Source organism: Chiloscyllium plagiosum, chromosome 32 (assembly GCF_004010195.1).
Source record: "Chiloscyllium plagiosum isolate BGI_BamShark_2017 chromosome 32, ASM401019v2, whole genome shotgun sequence".
Lineage (NCBI taxonomy): Eukaryota > Metazoa > Chordata > Chondrichthyes > Orectolobiformes > Hemiscylliidae > Chiloscyllium > Chiloscyllium plagiosum.
In genome coordinates this window covers 23,272,720-23,288,025 of record NC_057741.1, presented here as the reverse complement: position 1 = coordinate 23,288,025, position 15,306 = coordinate 23,272,720, and the positions used below count along the sequence as shown (strand labels likewise).

Here is a 15,306-nt window from a genome sequence, read left to right as displayed (position 1 = left end):
GGGGTGGCGGCTGGGGTTGGGGACAGAGAGGAGTCAGTGTTGGATGGGGCTGGGGGGGAGATGGGGAGGCGCGGAGGCTTGTGCACGTTGTGCTACTGTCTCATCTTCTGAATGGGGAGCAGACTTAACACAAATCTCTGAGCCCCCGAGGAAAGGCATTTAATCGATTAACCGAATAATCAATTATCTGAATGGAATAGTGCCCGTCCGTCTCGTTCGGATAATCGAGGTTCCTCTGTATACCTAAAAATTGAGAATGTAATAAAGAGTAATCAGCATAGATTTCAAAAGTGAAGCTTTTATTTAACCAAACTTATTGAGTACTGTCAAGAACTAATTGGAAAACAAGATAAGGATAATGTAGTGGACATGATATATTTGGATTTTCAAAAGGCAAGTAATAAATAAGTCATTATAAGTTATTTATAAGTCATGAAAAGAACTCTCACCTAAGCTCATACCATGTGGAATCAGCAGTAAGTAGCAGGTACCAAAACATACGGCAGAAAAAAAGCATAAGTTTGAAAGCACATACCAACAGATTCAAGAATAATTTGTTCCCCACTGTTAACAGACTTTTGAATGGACCTCTCATATAGTAAAGTTGATCTTTCTTTGCGCCATTTCTGTAGCTGAAGATAGCTTGCAAAGAGTCACAATGCTCTGGAGCCATCTTGATGGTCAATAAATTCAGGGCTTGCTAGCAATGCCTACATCCCATGTAAGGTTTACAAAACAACCTAAAGAGCAGAAATGTTAATGAGGCCCTCCCATCAGCATCAGCAAGAGCAGGAATGGAATCACACCCTCCTGTTTGCCAGTAAATCTTGGAGCCATCACTTCAAGAGTATCACTCACTATTGACAACTCAATGCACGTACTTAACTTGGTAGGCTGTGCATTATATCACATTTCTCTCACAGTTTGAAGTGAAACCTCAACTCCTGCATAGAACATAGAACATTACAGCACAGTACAGGCCCTTTGGCCCTTGATGATGTGCCGACCTGTGAAACCAATCTAAAGCCTGTTATGAAGATATGGGTGTACTATACCTTTAAGAGAATCAAAAGCCAGCAGAACTACCTGACATCACAAAGTATTGATGGTTTAAATTAAGCAGGCAGGTTTACCCTGTGTTGTAACAAGCCCGTCTAACCTACAGTTTTCCATTTATCATCCATATGTTTATCCAATGACCATTAAAATGCCCTTAAAGTTGGCAAGTCTACTACTGTTGCAGGCAGTGCACTCCACACCCTTATTACTCTTGGAGTAAAGAACCTACCTCTGACATCTGTTCTATATCTATCACCCCTCAATTTAAAGTTAAGTCCCCTCATGCTAGCCATTACCATCAGAGGAAAAAGGCTCTCACTGTCCACCCTATCTAATCCTCCGCTATTAAGTCACCTCTTAACCTTCTTCTGTCTAACGAAAACAGCCTCAAGTCCCTCAGCCTTTCCTCATAAAACCTTCCCTCCATACCAAGCAACATCCTGGTAAATCTCCTCTCCACACTTTCCACTGCTTCCACATCCTTTCTATAATGTGGCAACCAAAACTGTAAACATAACCGAATTGGGGTCACTATCATCTATCTCCAAATTTAACACCTGGCCTGGTTCATTAACCAGTACCAAATCCATTGTGGCCTCACTCCTTGTTGGCGTGTCGGCATACTGTGTCAGGAAGCCCTGCTGCACACATTGGACAAAAACTGACCCATCTAAAGTACTCAAGCGTTGGCATTTCCAGTCAATATTTGGAAAGTTGAAGTCCCTCATTACAACTGCCCTGTTACTTTTAGTCCTATCTAGAATCATCTCTACATCTCTGGAACTATTTGGAGGCCTACAGACAACTCCCAACAGGGTGACCTCACCTTTCCTGTTCCTAACCACAGTTTATACTACGTCAGTAGACGAGTCCTCAAACGTCCTTTCTGCCACCGTAATACTGCCCTTGACTAACAATGTCACACCTCCCCCTCTTCTACCATCTTCGCTGATCTTACTGAAATGTCTAAAACCCGAAACCTGCGATAACCATTCCTGTCCTTTCTCAATCCATGTCTCTGAAATGGCCACAACATCGAAGTCCCAGGTACCGACCGATGCTGCATGTTGACGCACCTTATGCCAGATGCTCCTGGTATTGAAGTAGACACACTTCAAACTACATTCCTGCCTGCCAGTACACTCTTGCGACTTTGAAACCTTACTCGTGACCTCAGTACTCTCAATCTCCTGTACACAGGGTTATTTTGGGAATACGAAGCTACACTTTGAAAAATTGACTTCAAGATGGGAAAGTATCAGGCTTACTGTGATGATAAAATGCAGCTTCTTTTGGAAAACTGTGTAATTTGCAGAGACTGAGGAAGTCACAAATGTACTAAAGAGGCTGCAAATCATTAGTGTTTTTAACTTGGAGGAGCAAAATTCAAATGCCATTTGTTTATTTCTGCCCTTAACATTTTTCAAATGCTAATCTTCTGTTAAGAGCCATTAATATTCAGGCACCATAGAGAGATGTGCAAATCCGTGCAACCTTGACAGCAAAATAGAACAACATAATGCAAATGGCACTCATCCTCAACAAAATAGAGCCATTGGACTAGAAAATGATCCATTTCTGTCTAATGACATGTGGCAACTAAGATACATTACACAGTGACCTGTATTTTACCATGGTTATATTTTATAAAGCACATTTCAGAGAAATGAATTGAAATTCTGCTGCAGTTTTGATTTGGCATTGATGCCAAGAATACCAACAATAGAAATCACGTGTTTATCTCTATCATATTTGACAAATTCCAGTCTACATTCACCCTCACTACTACTAAGTATAACTTCATGTTTTTCCCACATGGAGGTTGAAAATTATTTTGTATCTCTATTGTTCTTTAGGGAACTTTTTTTTCTGCATTCCTCCACTCCCCAGATACATATATTTCTGCTTTCGATCTATACCGATGCTTCTTGTGCTAAACAGATGAGAGGTGTCTCAGATAAAAAGCTTGCCTTCCGCAATATGTTGGGGACCACTGGCACAATGCCAAATTGTAACGCTCACCAAGCAAAACATCCAAAGTTGCATTTGTTTCCTAAAACTCTTTGTTAAGTTGTCATTGACATGAGCGATCCACAGGATGCAGTGAATGTTTTGTAGAGAGAGAAACAAATAATCATAAGTTTTCCCATCCAAGAAGGAACTTGAGCTACACAGGGGAGTAAACTACAGATGCTGGAAATCTGAAACAAAAACAGAAAGTGGTGGAGAAACTCAATGGGTCCGGCAGCATCTGTGGAGAGAAAGCAGAGTTAGCATTTTGAGTCCACTGACCCTTCTTAAGAACTAATACTGGCCAGGAAAAGGTGGTGTATATACTGAAGACAGGGAGTGAGGGTGGGATGCTGGAGGGGAAGGAATGAACTGCTGAGTGGAGATGAAACCCAGAGAGAGAGCAAGTTTATTAAGGGCTTAGACAATGAGATAGAAAACATGTACTCAGATTTCTTGAAAGGCAAAATTGCAAGTAGCATAAATTGAAGCATAAAATGATACAGATAAATTAATAGGTTAAATAAATGGACAGTTCTGTGGCAAAGAATTTCATTGGAGATTATTTGGACCTGAAAAGAATAGAAAAGGGTACATTCTAAATGATGGAGAGCCAGGAAGAGTGAAAGCCCAAAGAGATTTGAGCATCCAGATACTTTAATCATGAAAATGCTGTGAGCTGATACAGAAAATAATCAGAACAGCTAATCAAAGGCTGACCTTCATAACTGAAGGACGAGAATACCCAGGAGTTAGAATTTATGCCTCAGCTATACATATCCTTGAGTGGACCACACTTGGAGCATAGTGAGCAGTTCTGCATGATGCACATTGGGAATGATCTATTACTGTATATTGTGAAGTGGAATTTCAAGGAAAGATTAGACAAACTTGACATTGGTATTTTGAAGAATAATGGTTGATTTGATCAATGTTTCAAGATATTAAGTATAAAAGATAAGTTAGATAGCTACTTCCACTGGTTGGGGAATTCAGAACTAGGGGGAATTGTTTAATATTAGTGTCAGACCTTTCAGAAGTGAAATTAGGGAACAATTCTACTTGCAATGTGTGATAAGAAGATAGAGCTGTCTTCCATGAAAGGCAATTGATGTTAGATTGATTGTTAACTTTCAATCTAGGATTAACACACTTTAACCAAAGGAATTAAGGGATAAAGAGCAAACAGAACCATTTGGACTCAGGCTACAGATCAGCTGAGACCACACTGACTGACAGCCAGGTTCACAAAGCGAAAAGGTCAACTCCTGTTCCCATGTTATGTCATATTGTAGCAAATATGACAATCTGTTTACTCACTGGGGGTTCCACAAACAGTGAAGACATTATGATCAGATTATCTATTTGATTAATATCTGGCCAAAACCCCAGGAAAGATTAATTTGCATTTACTCAAAGCACTTTAGATTAGATTCCCTACTGTGTGGAAACAGGCCCTTCAGCCCAAACCGACCCTCCAAAGAGTAAACCATCCAGTCCCATTTCCCTCTCACTAATGCACCTAACACTATGGGCAATTCACCTGACCTGCACATCTTTAGACTGTGGTAGGAAACCCACACAGACAAGGGAGAATGTGCAAATTCCACACAGACCGTCTCCCAAGGCTGGAATCAAACCTGGGACCCTGGTGCTGTGAGGCAGCAGTGCTAACCACTGAGCCACTGTGCCTTCCGTGAAAGGCAATTGATGTTAGATTGGTTGTTAACTTTCAATCTAGGATTGAAATCACAGCACAGCACTCTGGCAGTATGACTCTGAGTGTCAGCTTAGATTATTGTGTTCGAATCTAAGGAGTGAAGCATGAATGAGCATCTTTTGAGAATTGGATTGCCACCACTGAGCCACTTCTGACATTAAAACTGATTATATTTTTACATTAACATTCTTATACAGAGCTAACAAATTATACAGAGCTAACATTCTTATACAGAGCTTATTCATAGTAGAATGAGCTATTTCATGAAGATGAGAAACTATATCATATAAAATAGATTGTGGGAATGTTCCCTCTAAGTCTAGATGCTTAAGCAAACAGATGAATTTGGAGATAGCTTTCCATAACAACTTGTTTTCTTGCCTTTTGCCTCACATTAAGGCCTGTTGTTGACTAATGGAAACGAGAATTGTTTGCATGGTTAGCCAACAATCTATTATTCTTATATGTGTTTACCTAGATGATCAAGGGTGAACTAGATTGACCTTGTTTTTTTTATTTGATTAATGAAACCAATGACGTATAGAATATCTGTTTGCATTTGGTCATTGGAGATACAAGATACATGAGTAATTCAGTTCTATGCAGCAAGCGGGAAGACAATAGTCATGAATTCTGCAAAGTTAACAGAAATCATACCCTAAAGGCCTATCCTGTGTAGTAGAAATGATATATTAAAAACAAAATTGCTTGTCAGAAGCAGACATAGTTTTAACCTCAATCTATTTTTTGTAAGAACATAAGAAATAGGAGCAGGAATAGGTCCTTCAGTCCTTGCCACCATTCAATAAGATCATGTTGGTCTTCTACTTCCATTCCATTTCCTACATTTTCCTTCTATAAGGCCATGAGAGATAGGAACAGGGGTAGACTGATCGGACATTCCCTGTATTGTCCCCAAAACTTTTGATTTCTCTACTGCCCATCTATCTCAGCTTAAATATACACAGAGATTCTGCCCCCACAGCTCTCTATTCCTTGAAGTCTTTAATTTATTTGGAATCTCCACAGTGTGGAAACAGGCCATTCAGCCCAACAAGTCCACACTAACCCTCCAAGGAGCATCCTACCCAGACTTATGTGTACAACTTTGCATTTCCTGTGGCCAGTTCACCTAACCGCATCTTTGGATGGTAGGAGGAGACCAGAGCACCCAGTGGAAACCCACACAGACACGGGGAGAATGTGCAAACTCCACACAGAGAGTCACCTGAGGCTGGAATCAAACCCGGGTCCCTGGCAATGTGAGGCAGTAATGCTAACCACTGAGCCGTCGATCTGTGTCTTAAATAGATTTGCTTAGATATAGATTAGATTTTTAATGTCACATGTATTCGAGTGCAGCGAAAGGTGTACAGAGTTACTGGTTACCGGTGTCACTGCACGTGTAATCTCAGCAGTTGTGGGAAAGTCGAGGATCAGAGGGCATCATCTCAGAGCATGTGGGTCACCAGTTAGGAGAGAAATGAGGAGGAATTTTATCTTTCAGAAGTCATGAATCTGCAGAAGGTTTTACCACAAAGGGCTGTAGGGGCTGGATCGTTAAGTATGTTCAAGGCTAAGAAAGACAGATTTTTACTCAGTAAGGGAATCAAGGCTATGGGGTAAAGGCAGAAAAGTGGAGTTTGCAACGATCAGATCAGCCACGATCTCATTGAAAGGTAGGGTAGACTCGATGGACCAAATGGCTCATTTCACTGCTGCTCCTATGTCTTATCGTTTTTGAAGGTTTTAGGAGAATGGATTCATATCTTTCGAAGTCAGTTGTGAAATTTCAGTTAAGTCAATAAAGCTGGAGTTGAAAATGAGCAATGATGACCATGATATATACCTTATTGTTTTAAAGATCCATCTGATTCATTAATATTCTTTAGGGAGGCTAATCTACTGGTCCTTACCTGGTCTGGCCTACATGTGACTACAGAGTCTTAACTGCGCTCTGAAGTGGTCCAGCAACCCTCTCTGTACAAGGGCAGTTTGGGATGGGAAACAATTGCAAGCTTGCAAGTGATATCACAAAATATAAAGGGGAAAATATCTTTAATATTCAAGACAATTATAGTTCCCAATAAGCCAATTTGAAGCTGGATAATAGTTGGACGAAAAACAGTATTTGGGGCGGCATGGTGGCTCAGTGGTTAGCACTACTGTCTCACAGCGCCAGGGACCCCAATTCAATTCCATCTTCTGGGCCACTGTCACTGTGGAGTTTGCATATTCTCCGCATGTCTGCGTGGATTTCCTCCAGTGTTCCAGTTTCCTCCACCGTCCAAAGATGTGCAGGTTAGGTGCATTGGCCGTGCTAAATTGCCCCTAGTGATCAGTGGTATGCAGGCTAGGTGGATTAACCATGTGCAATGCAGAGTTGCAGAGATAGGGTAGGGGAGTGTGTGTGGGTGGGATGCTCTTTGGAGGGTTAGTGTGGACTTGATGGGCTGAATGGCCTGTTTTCCACGTTTGTAAGGATTCTATTTGAACTTTAGGTACTGAAATGGTGGAAGCAGAGTAGCATAATTCAAAGACCTAATAACAATGTCACTTGCATGAAAATATGATCAATAAGTTTTAAAAACTCCCAACCACAGAAATTATATCAAAAATGCATTTCATCATAATTGTAGAGTCGTAGAGGTCATTGGCACAGAAAAAAGAGCCTTCAGCCCATTGAGTCTGCGCCGGTTAAAAGAAAACGATTGAGTTATTCTAATGCCATTTTCTTGCTGTTGATCAATGGCCTTGTTTGTCTTGTTTGCCAGTGCATATCCAGGACTACTTCAATGTTCTAAGGGATTCTACCTCTACATTCTCACAAGTAGTGAGTTCCAGATTCCCACCACCTTCTGACAGAAAAATTGTTCACTGACGTCCCCTTTAAACCTCCTGCCCTTGGTTTAAATTCATTTCCTAGAAGTAATTCCCGAGAATGATTGCTTTGTCCGTTTTGCAATCCTCTGTAATGTTTCCAGTCAGTTGTTGCTACCTCGCCAGACTCCATTGTTAATCCGTTATAAAATCTTGGTTCTACTTATCCAAAGGCTTGTCTTACTTGTATTTTCCTTGCTGCTAACATAATGCTCAGCAACTAGGAGAGGAAAAGCTCATAAACTAACTTCTGGCTTTCAGTTATCCCTCGCAGAGATTGCAACATTGAAACAATATTGCGAGCTGTGTTAATGTCAGAAATCAATAGTTTGCCTCAAAGGTCAAACTGAAGATATTTTTTACATTAACTAATTCCCACTCGATATTTCCAATGCTTAACCTACTCCCTTTGCCTTCTCATTTGTAACCACTTCAAGTCCCGTTTCCTTGATTTGCTGCTGTTCCTTAATTTTGTTTTTTTTAAATTCGGTCAAGTGATGAGGGCGTCGCTAGCTGGACCAGCATTTATTGCCCATCCCTAATTGCCCAGAGGTCAGTTAAGAGTCAACCACATTGCTGTGGATTTGGAGTCCCATGTAGGCTAGACCAGGTATGGATTGCAGTTTCCTTTCTTAAAGGACATTAGTGAACCAGATGGGTTTTTCCGACAATCGACAATGAATTCATGGTGGTCATTAGACTCTTAATTCCACGTTTTTTTAATTATTGAACTCAAACTCGCATCCCCAGAATATTACCTGGGTCTCTCGATTACAGTCGAGTGATAATACTACTAGTCCATTGTGATACATAGTCATCCTTGGTCTTGGTAGACTGCCTAAGAGGAAGAGGAGAAAGTGAGGACTGCAGATGCTGCAGATAAGAATCAAAAAGTGTGGTGCTGGAAAAGCACAACCGGTCAGGCAGCATCCGAGGAAAAGAAGATTATACTATAACTGAAGGTCTATGGAGTTTGGGCTTATCTCAGTTTTAATATAGTGTTAGCTGGTGCCAAGAACTTTGGGACAAAAGTTTACAAGTAAGGTGGCAGACAACAGTGAGAGTGACAAGAGATGGGAAGATAGAACTCGTTGGCATAACACTGATGGAGGTTGGTTAGTGGAGGAATTTGAAGCAAAAGTGCCAGCAAAGCATCCATTCTGAAGTATATTATTTGTTCAAGGGATCTTGGAGACAGGGAGATGGTAGCAGGGTGGAGCCCAGATGCAAAACCAGTGAGGAATTCTCTTAGAATAGATACTGCAGGGTGGAGGAAAAAAATCTCAGAACTTCCAGTGCCTGCAAAAGGACAGTCGAGAGAAAACTGAAGTAAAACTGAACTGTAATAGTTTTGTAATGTTTTGGGACTTGTTCATTGTATAATCCATACTGATGCTAGTCATGTTGTGTATGAGTTCTCTGCCGTATAGCTCAATATAACATTAATTTTCAGTCCCCATCCTCTCTCAGTGAGGGAATCCTGTACGGCCCACTCAAGTCAGAAACTCCCTTTGTCTAGTACCTTTGCTGCCACTGTCCCCTTTCCTAGTCAGCATCTAAAGAGCCTGTTTGGTCTAGTGGGGTAGGGGAAACCCAGTTGGTGGTCTATTGAGAAAAGGCTGTCATCTTAAACAAGATGGCATTAATTGCATGAGAGAAACTAGTTACAAGTTACTTTGGTATGTTGGACATTGTCACTGAGACAGAGGGAATTCTCAATATTAGACTTTACTCCTTTGAGATCCAAAGCTGTTCTCTCATCCAAATCCATACGATTTCACCATGTTGAATGATAATTAGTACACATCTCAGTATTAACCCTTTCAGACCCTTACACCTTATACAAAAACTGGGAACCAGAGACATGAACTTGTGGAGTTGGGGAATGATAGCGGGAGGGGGGAATAAGTAGAGAGGGCAGGAAATTGAGAAAATCTTTATGAGAAGATTTTTAACATGTTCATGTCATGTGCACAAAGGAGCAAAGCCTTCATCTGTTCTCTCTGTTTACTGAGTTCCACCTGCGCTTAAGAAGCCTATCATGTGGCATTGAAAAATCGAGTCAGATTGTGTACAGAAAAGCCAAATTCCTACAATAATGTCTCCTGCCATAGAATGACAGGGGAATCATTCAGGCACACTCTAAACTGTCAGATTTTACATTGAGTCAATTCACACTGTGGCCCTCAATAGCAGCAAACTTCTCAGCATTTGCCATTGTTGAGCAAGGAAATTCTAGCCAAGATATTATTTATTGGGCTTGATTTAATGAGCTATGGGTATACTGGTACACTTTACCACACTTAACATGGTTTCAACCCAAGATGCATTCCATTTGCATATTCTATAAGGTAATTAGTCTCCATGGACTGTCATCTTGGCTGCATTGATGGTACTGCCATATAAGTTCAGAACTTCTATGTGATACTCAGCAAGTGCTACCTTGTCTGAAGTCTTTAAAAAAAGTCCTCAACTTATGGTTCAAATATCAGCGAATAATTCCACAGAATTGTACTGGATAGCCACTTCTCATCCAGCAAAGTCAAATAGTTTAATTGTTTATCTCACTTGCTTTGGGACATTACTATTACATCAGAACATAAGAACTAAGAGCAGGAGTAGGCCATCTGGCCCTTCAAGTCTGCTCCACCATTCAATAAGATCATGGCTGATCTTTTTGTGGCCTTAACTCCACTTACCTGTCCTCTCACCATAACCCTTAATTCCTTACTGTTAACACACTGGTCCTCAGGTTTTCCTATGAGACACCAGCTACGTTTGTAAAGTAACTTATTGGCTGTGGAACACTTCTGAGTACACAGAAAACATACCAGATATTATTCAAATGAAGCTGTTCCTTCATAACAACATGTCCGGTTTGTATGGTGACTGCCTCGTAATTATTTAAGAAATGATTACCAGCTCAGAAAGTCTATATTTTCTTTTGCAGGATTAAAAAAAAGTCCCTTTTTTTATTTGTTCACAGAATGTGGGGTATCACTGAGTGATACAGCATTTACTACTCACCCCTAATTGTCCACAAGATAGTTAAGAGTCAACTACTTTACAGTGGTTCTGCAGTTACATGTAGGCCAGACCAGATAAGGATAGCAGCTTTCCTTCCTATTAGTGAACCAGATTTATTTTTCTTAAATGGCAATTGACAGTGGCCATTAACCTTTTTTTTATTCCGGATTTTTGTTGAATTAAAATTCCATCTTCTGCCATTACTGGATTACTGGATCCAGTAAATGACTGGATTACTGCCTGGCCCTACTGGATTGTTGCACTCAAAAAACCATCACCTCCCCATTTGTTAATTTACTTCATCACAGAGTCAGAACAAATGCATTTTGTGATTTAAACTCTTCTATCCATGTCCAGCAGAAATTGTGACTAATGATGTAGTGTATCTTAACAGACAGCAATGTCACTTCCAAAAATAGAAAGTTCTTTTTCTAATGACTCTGGATTCTGGAACGATCTTGCTCAATTATGAACATCCATAAGTATGTGTGCATAGGTTAGGTCGGTGTCCTTGTGTGTATATGTGCACATGCATGTGCCAATGAATAAATAAAAATCGGAGAGAAAAACATTGTAACAAATGGGTCTGAAAGAATTATAAACAAGTATGAGATGGCAAGGTCACTGTGATAGATGGAATTCATTTCCTTGGATTCAGAATGTTGACACTGATTTTTAAAACGTGCACAATTTACCTAAGAATAACCTTTCAATGCAGCTCTTTAATTTCAAGAGCTTGTTCTGACCAGTTGAGAAGGTGTGAATAAGCTCCCTTTTTAATACCCTTTAGTTCATCAAAAGAATGTAAATTGTTTTTAGCATATTGCTAAACACATATCAGTTTAAAATGTAGTTCATACTTTCAAAATTAAGGACCTAATTGCAAAGTTTCCTTGAGTGAAACAAAAAGGAATTTTAACATGGTCCAACCCCAGAGCAAATAATAAATTATGATATTAAACACAAAAATAGGTGTAAAGTTTAAAAAGTACAGGCTGGAAGATAAAACAATATGTCATTAAAAATCCTTAAAGTTATTCAAGTATTGGTTTAACTGGGGACCACGGTTGCTTAACATATGACAAATATCCTTAGCAATAGTTGAATGTTAGATTTCTTTGAGTTTTCGTTAAATAGATATGTTTGCAATTTGATTTATCACCAGATGTTACATCTTGAGAGACTGAGAGAAAACTGAGAATGAGGCAGCCTTCCAGCTCTGCTCTTACAAGTCCATTTTTCTCTCTCTCCCTCTTTCTCTAATGTGTCTGAAAATGGTTGCCTGAAATACAGTTCATTTGTACATTCCCAAGTTCTGGCTTCATCGTTCCTCCCCCACTGTATAATCTCATCTCCAGGAAGTGAAATTTATCCAGAAAGGTATAACTCAAACAACAGCTACATATCTGCACTCCAGTGCATTTGTGTAATCACTGATCTTTTTCTTCCTGATGATTTCATGTGTTGGCTCAAGCTGTGGTCAGGTAATCTTAAGTCAGTTTTTTTCTGTCTTTGAAACCATTTTACTCTATGAGAGGTCACAGCTATTGAAATCAGATGGTGGAAGTTAAAAATTGTTATTCCATATTTTACTACCAACAACAATGGTATTACCTACATGTAGCAAACTTTAGTCACTTCAGTGATAAACTAACATTGTAATGCAAACTTCCTCTTTACAGTTCAGATCATGTATTTACCATTACAAGTCTTTTACTGTTTATCGATTTGATTGAATAGCTTTGTACAGTACATAAATATTTTCTATGATGTAAATTAATGGTGCTTAATGTTAGCATTTTTCATTCCCTAGTTTATAACTGCCTGGTGCCTTCTTGAGATCATTAATGGCACTTTGTCACTTGATCACTTTATCACATGATCTCTGTGATACACATTTAGTCTCACATGTTGGGCATCTGTTAAGCACATTAAATACAAATTATTTTGGCACCTAATGTTCTTGCTTAAATCAATTGCTATAGTCATGCTGCAAAAAACAATATTTCATTCAACATTCCACCGTTTCCTATACAATAGACACAAATCGGCCTCCTCTTTTGTTCTGGAAAGGACGCTAGTTTGGGCAGAACTGACAGTGAGAGATAATCCCGAAAAATACTGCTCGGAATTAGGCGTGAAAGCACACAAATAATAAATTGGAGTGAAAGTGTAGCAGGACAAGGAGTTATCATGCTTTAAACAAAAGGTTTACTTAACAGTTTTTAAAAAATGTGAATTTTGTAAAACTGACTTGGGATATGAATGCTGATGGTGTGAGATTTCTTTTCTCTCAAGGAGAGTCTTGACTGCCCAGGGGTGGATGTTAAAGGTGGAGCTCCTGACAAGTTTGTCCTGCTATAACGTGGGTGCACAACTGCCGTAAACTCCAGAGAAGCAGTGCACAAATAGATGGATTGAGATATGCACTCATTTAAGTAATTGGTTCCTGTTGATCTTCCACCACAGTTGGAGTTAGAGATGGTCCACTTTAACTTCACAAACAACAGGCTGAAACAATGATGTGGATTCACCCCTCCCCCCCTTTACAAAATATGTTTGTAGGAGTGGGGAGAATACATACTTAGCATTAGGTGTATGCCTATAGACCTTTTGAGGCCAGGACTATTGGAATCATTTCACCAGGAGCCGTAAAGTGCTGGGCACAGGCAGGTGAGCCGGGTGTGCAGTGGCAATTTTGGAATGGATGGGATGGAGAAAGTGTGCATCAGTTGTGAGGAGGGGGAGTGGAATTCCCTTTGTGCTTTGGCGTCACCCCCTCCCAAGAATGTCTTCTCTTCATAACTGTCACCCACTGCCCCACCAAACTCAAACCCTTGATCCCTACCTCTCTACTCCCTGGACATCCAGATCACTCTCCACCATAAAAACCCAATGGCTGTGATTTCCTTTCCACAGTCACCATTTCTTTTATTTCATTGTAACTGTAATTGTTGACATGCCCACCACTGAGTTCTGGCACTGCAGTGTACAATTTTGTGGCTGGTCTAATCAATGGTGACCCATCCAGGTTATTGGTGGTGGTCTCCTGGCAATGGTAATGCAGTTGATTGTCGCGGGAAAGAGATTATACTTTCTCCCATTGGTGGTGGGCATTGGCTGGTCCTTACATACTATGTAGCCAGGCTGGAGGCTGAAAGAACCCAGCAAGCCAGGCAGCATCAGGAGGTGAAGAAGTCGATATTTCGGGTGTAACCCTTCTTCAGGACTGAGGAAGGGTTACACCTGAAACGTCAACATCTCTACCTGCTGATGCTGCCTGGCTTGCTGTGTTCTTCCAGCCTCCTACCTGTCTACTTTGGATTCCAGCATCTGCAGTTTTTTTGTCTCCTTATATATAGTATTCAGTATATACATTCAGTTCAAGTCTCAAGCACTGGATTAATAGCTCTATTATTATCTGAGGTTTATTGTGAATAGAGTTCAATGTATGTGAACAGCCCTATTTCTGATCATATGACGGAGCAGTTGAAAATAGCAAAGCTGAGGATGCTGTGTCAATGCTTTGGCTTGAAGTGCTACATATGATAGTGTGTTGTAATGAATTACACGGTTGACTTTTCTTTCCACTTTGTTTTGAATCTGTTCACTCCAGGGTCCAAATGATGGAGCTGATGGGAGGATATTCCATAGGCTGTGAAATGTTGACAGTTAGGAATTACTGATTCCACCTTCACTGTGTGCAGAAGAATTGCTGAACAAACATGTCAAAGAAAGGACGGGTGAAGGGCGAAAAGCCCGAGGCATTAATAGATGCATTGCAAGCTGCCAATGAGGAACTCCGAGCCAAGCTGACTGATATTCAAATCGAGCTTCAGCAGGAAAAAGGCAAGGTAGGGATGGTGATCAATACCGAATAGCATTGCAGGTAATGTTATTGCGTACAGCAACATGAATGGAGCAGATGCGTGGTGGAAAATGTTGAGATAATTCTATGAACTCTGAGAGTAGTTTATTAATATCTATTCCATCAATCGATGTACCATGTATAGGTTTCCAGAGTCCTTGCTATTTTTTGGTTGAGGTCAAGTTATTTGTAACTGATATTATATCTTTGTCTAAATCAATAAAATTCATTTCCATCTCTCCATCAGTCACCACATGAGACAAACATGGGTTTTTGCCTGTTTGCAAGAGTTAGTAAGCAATGGGGTGTGGATTGTGCTGAGTCACAATGGCCTAGGCAGTTCGGACCTCTTCACCTTGGGGTTGGTTCTCAGCTTCCCATTTCCCATTATTTCCCCTTAAGTCACAACTCGAGATCCAAGTGCGGAAGTGCCAATTGTTAGGTGGACCAGTTGACGGGAATCAAAATCTGGGATTCTAATACTATTGCACATGTTCTAATAATACTGGCTGTAATGATACAATAAGCACACAGCTATACATCTTGCTTATTGCAGTATGTATAGCAATTCTGGTGATTTCAATATGTTGAATCAAAGACAGTGCAAGAAAGACACAAAACATTGTCGTGGTCTCAACCAGCAAGACCTCAATTGATACCTCTGTAATTTCCCAACACTGTTATTATCATAAAAAGAAACCCCTTTTTTATAAATGCAATGGAAGCTTTCACTTTTCACATT

At 40.2% G+C, this 15,306-nt stretch overlaps 1 protein-coding gene across 3 annotated transcripts in view; it reads left to right on the top strand.

Annotated features, from left to right (window-relative positions):
- LOC122539414 (janus kinase and microtubule-interacting protein 1-like) overlaps positions 1–15,306 on the top strand; it is a 209,214-nt gene that overhangs the window by 4,363 nt on the left and 189,545 nt on the right. For all 3 annotated transcript variants that reach the window (XM_043674230.1, XM_043674229.1, XM_043674231.1), the window contains exon 2: positions 14,313–14,550. In XM_043674230.1, the coding sequence (XP_043530165.1) occupies positions 14,422–14,550 (129 nt within the window). In that variant the 5' untranslated portion in view covers positions 14,313–14,421. The remainder of the gene's footprint in view (positions 1–14,312; positions 14,551–15,306) is intronic.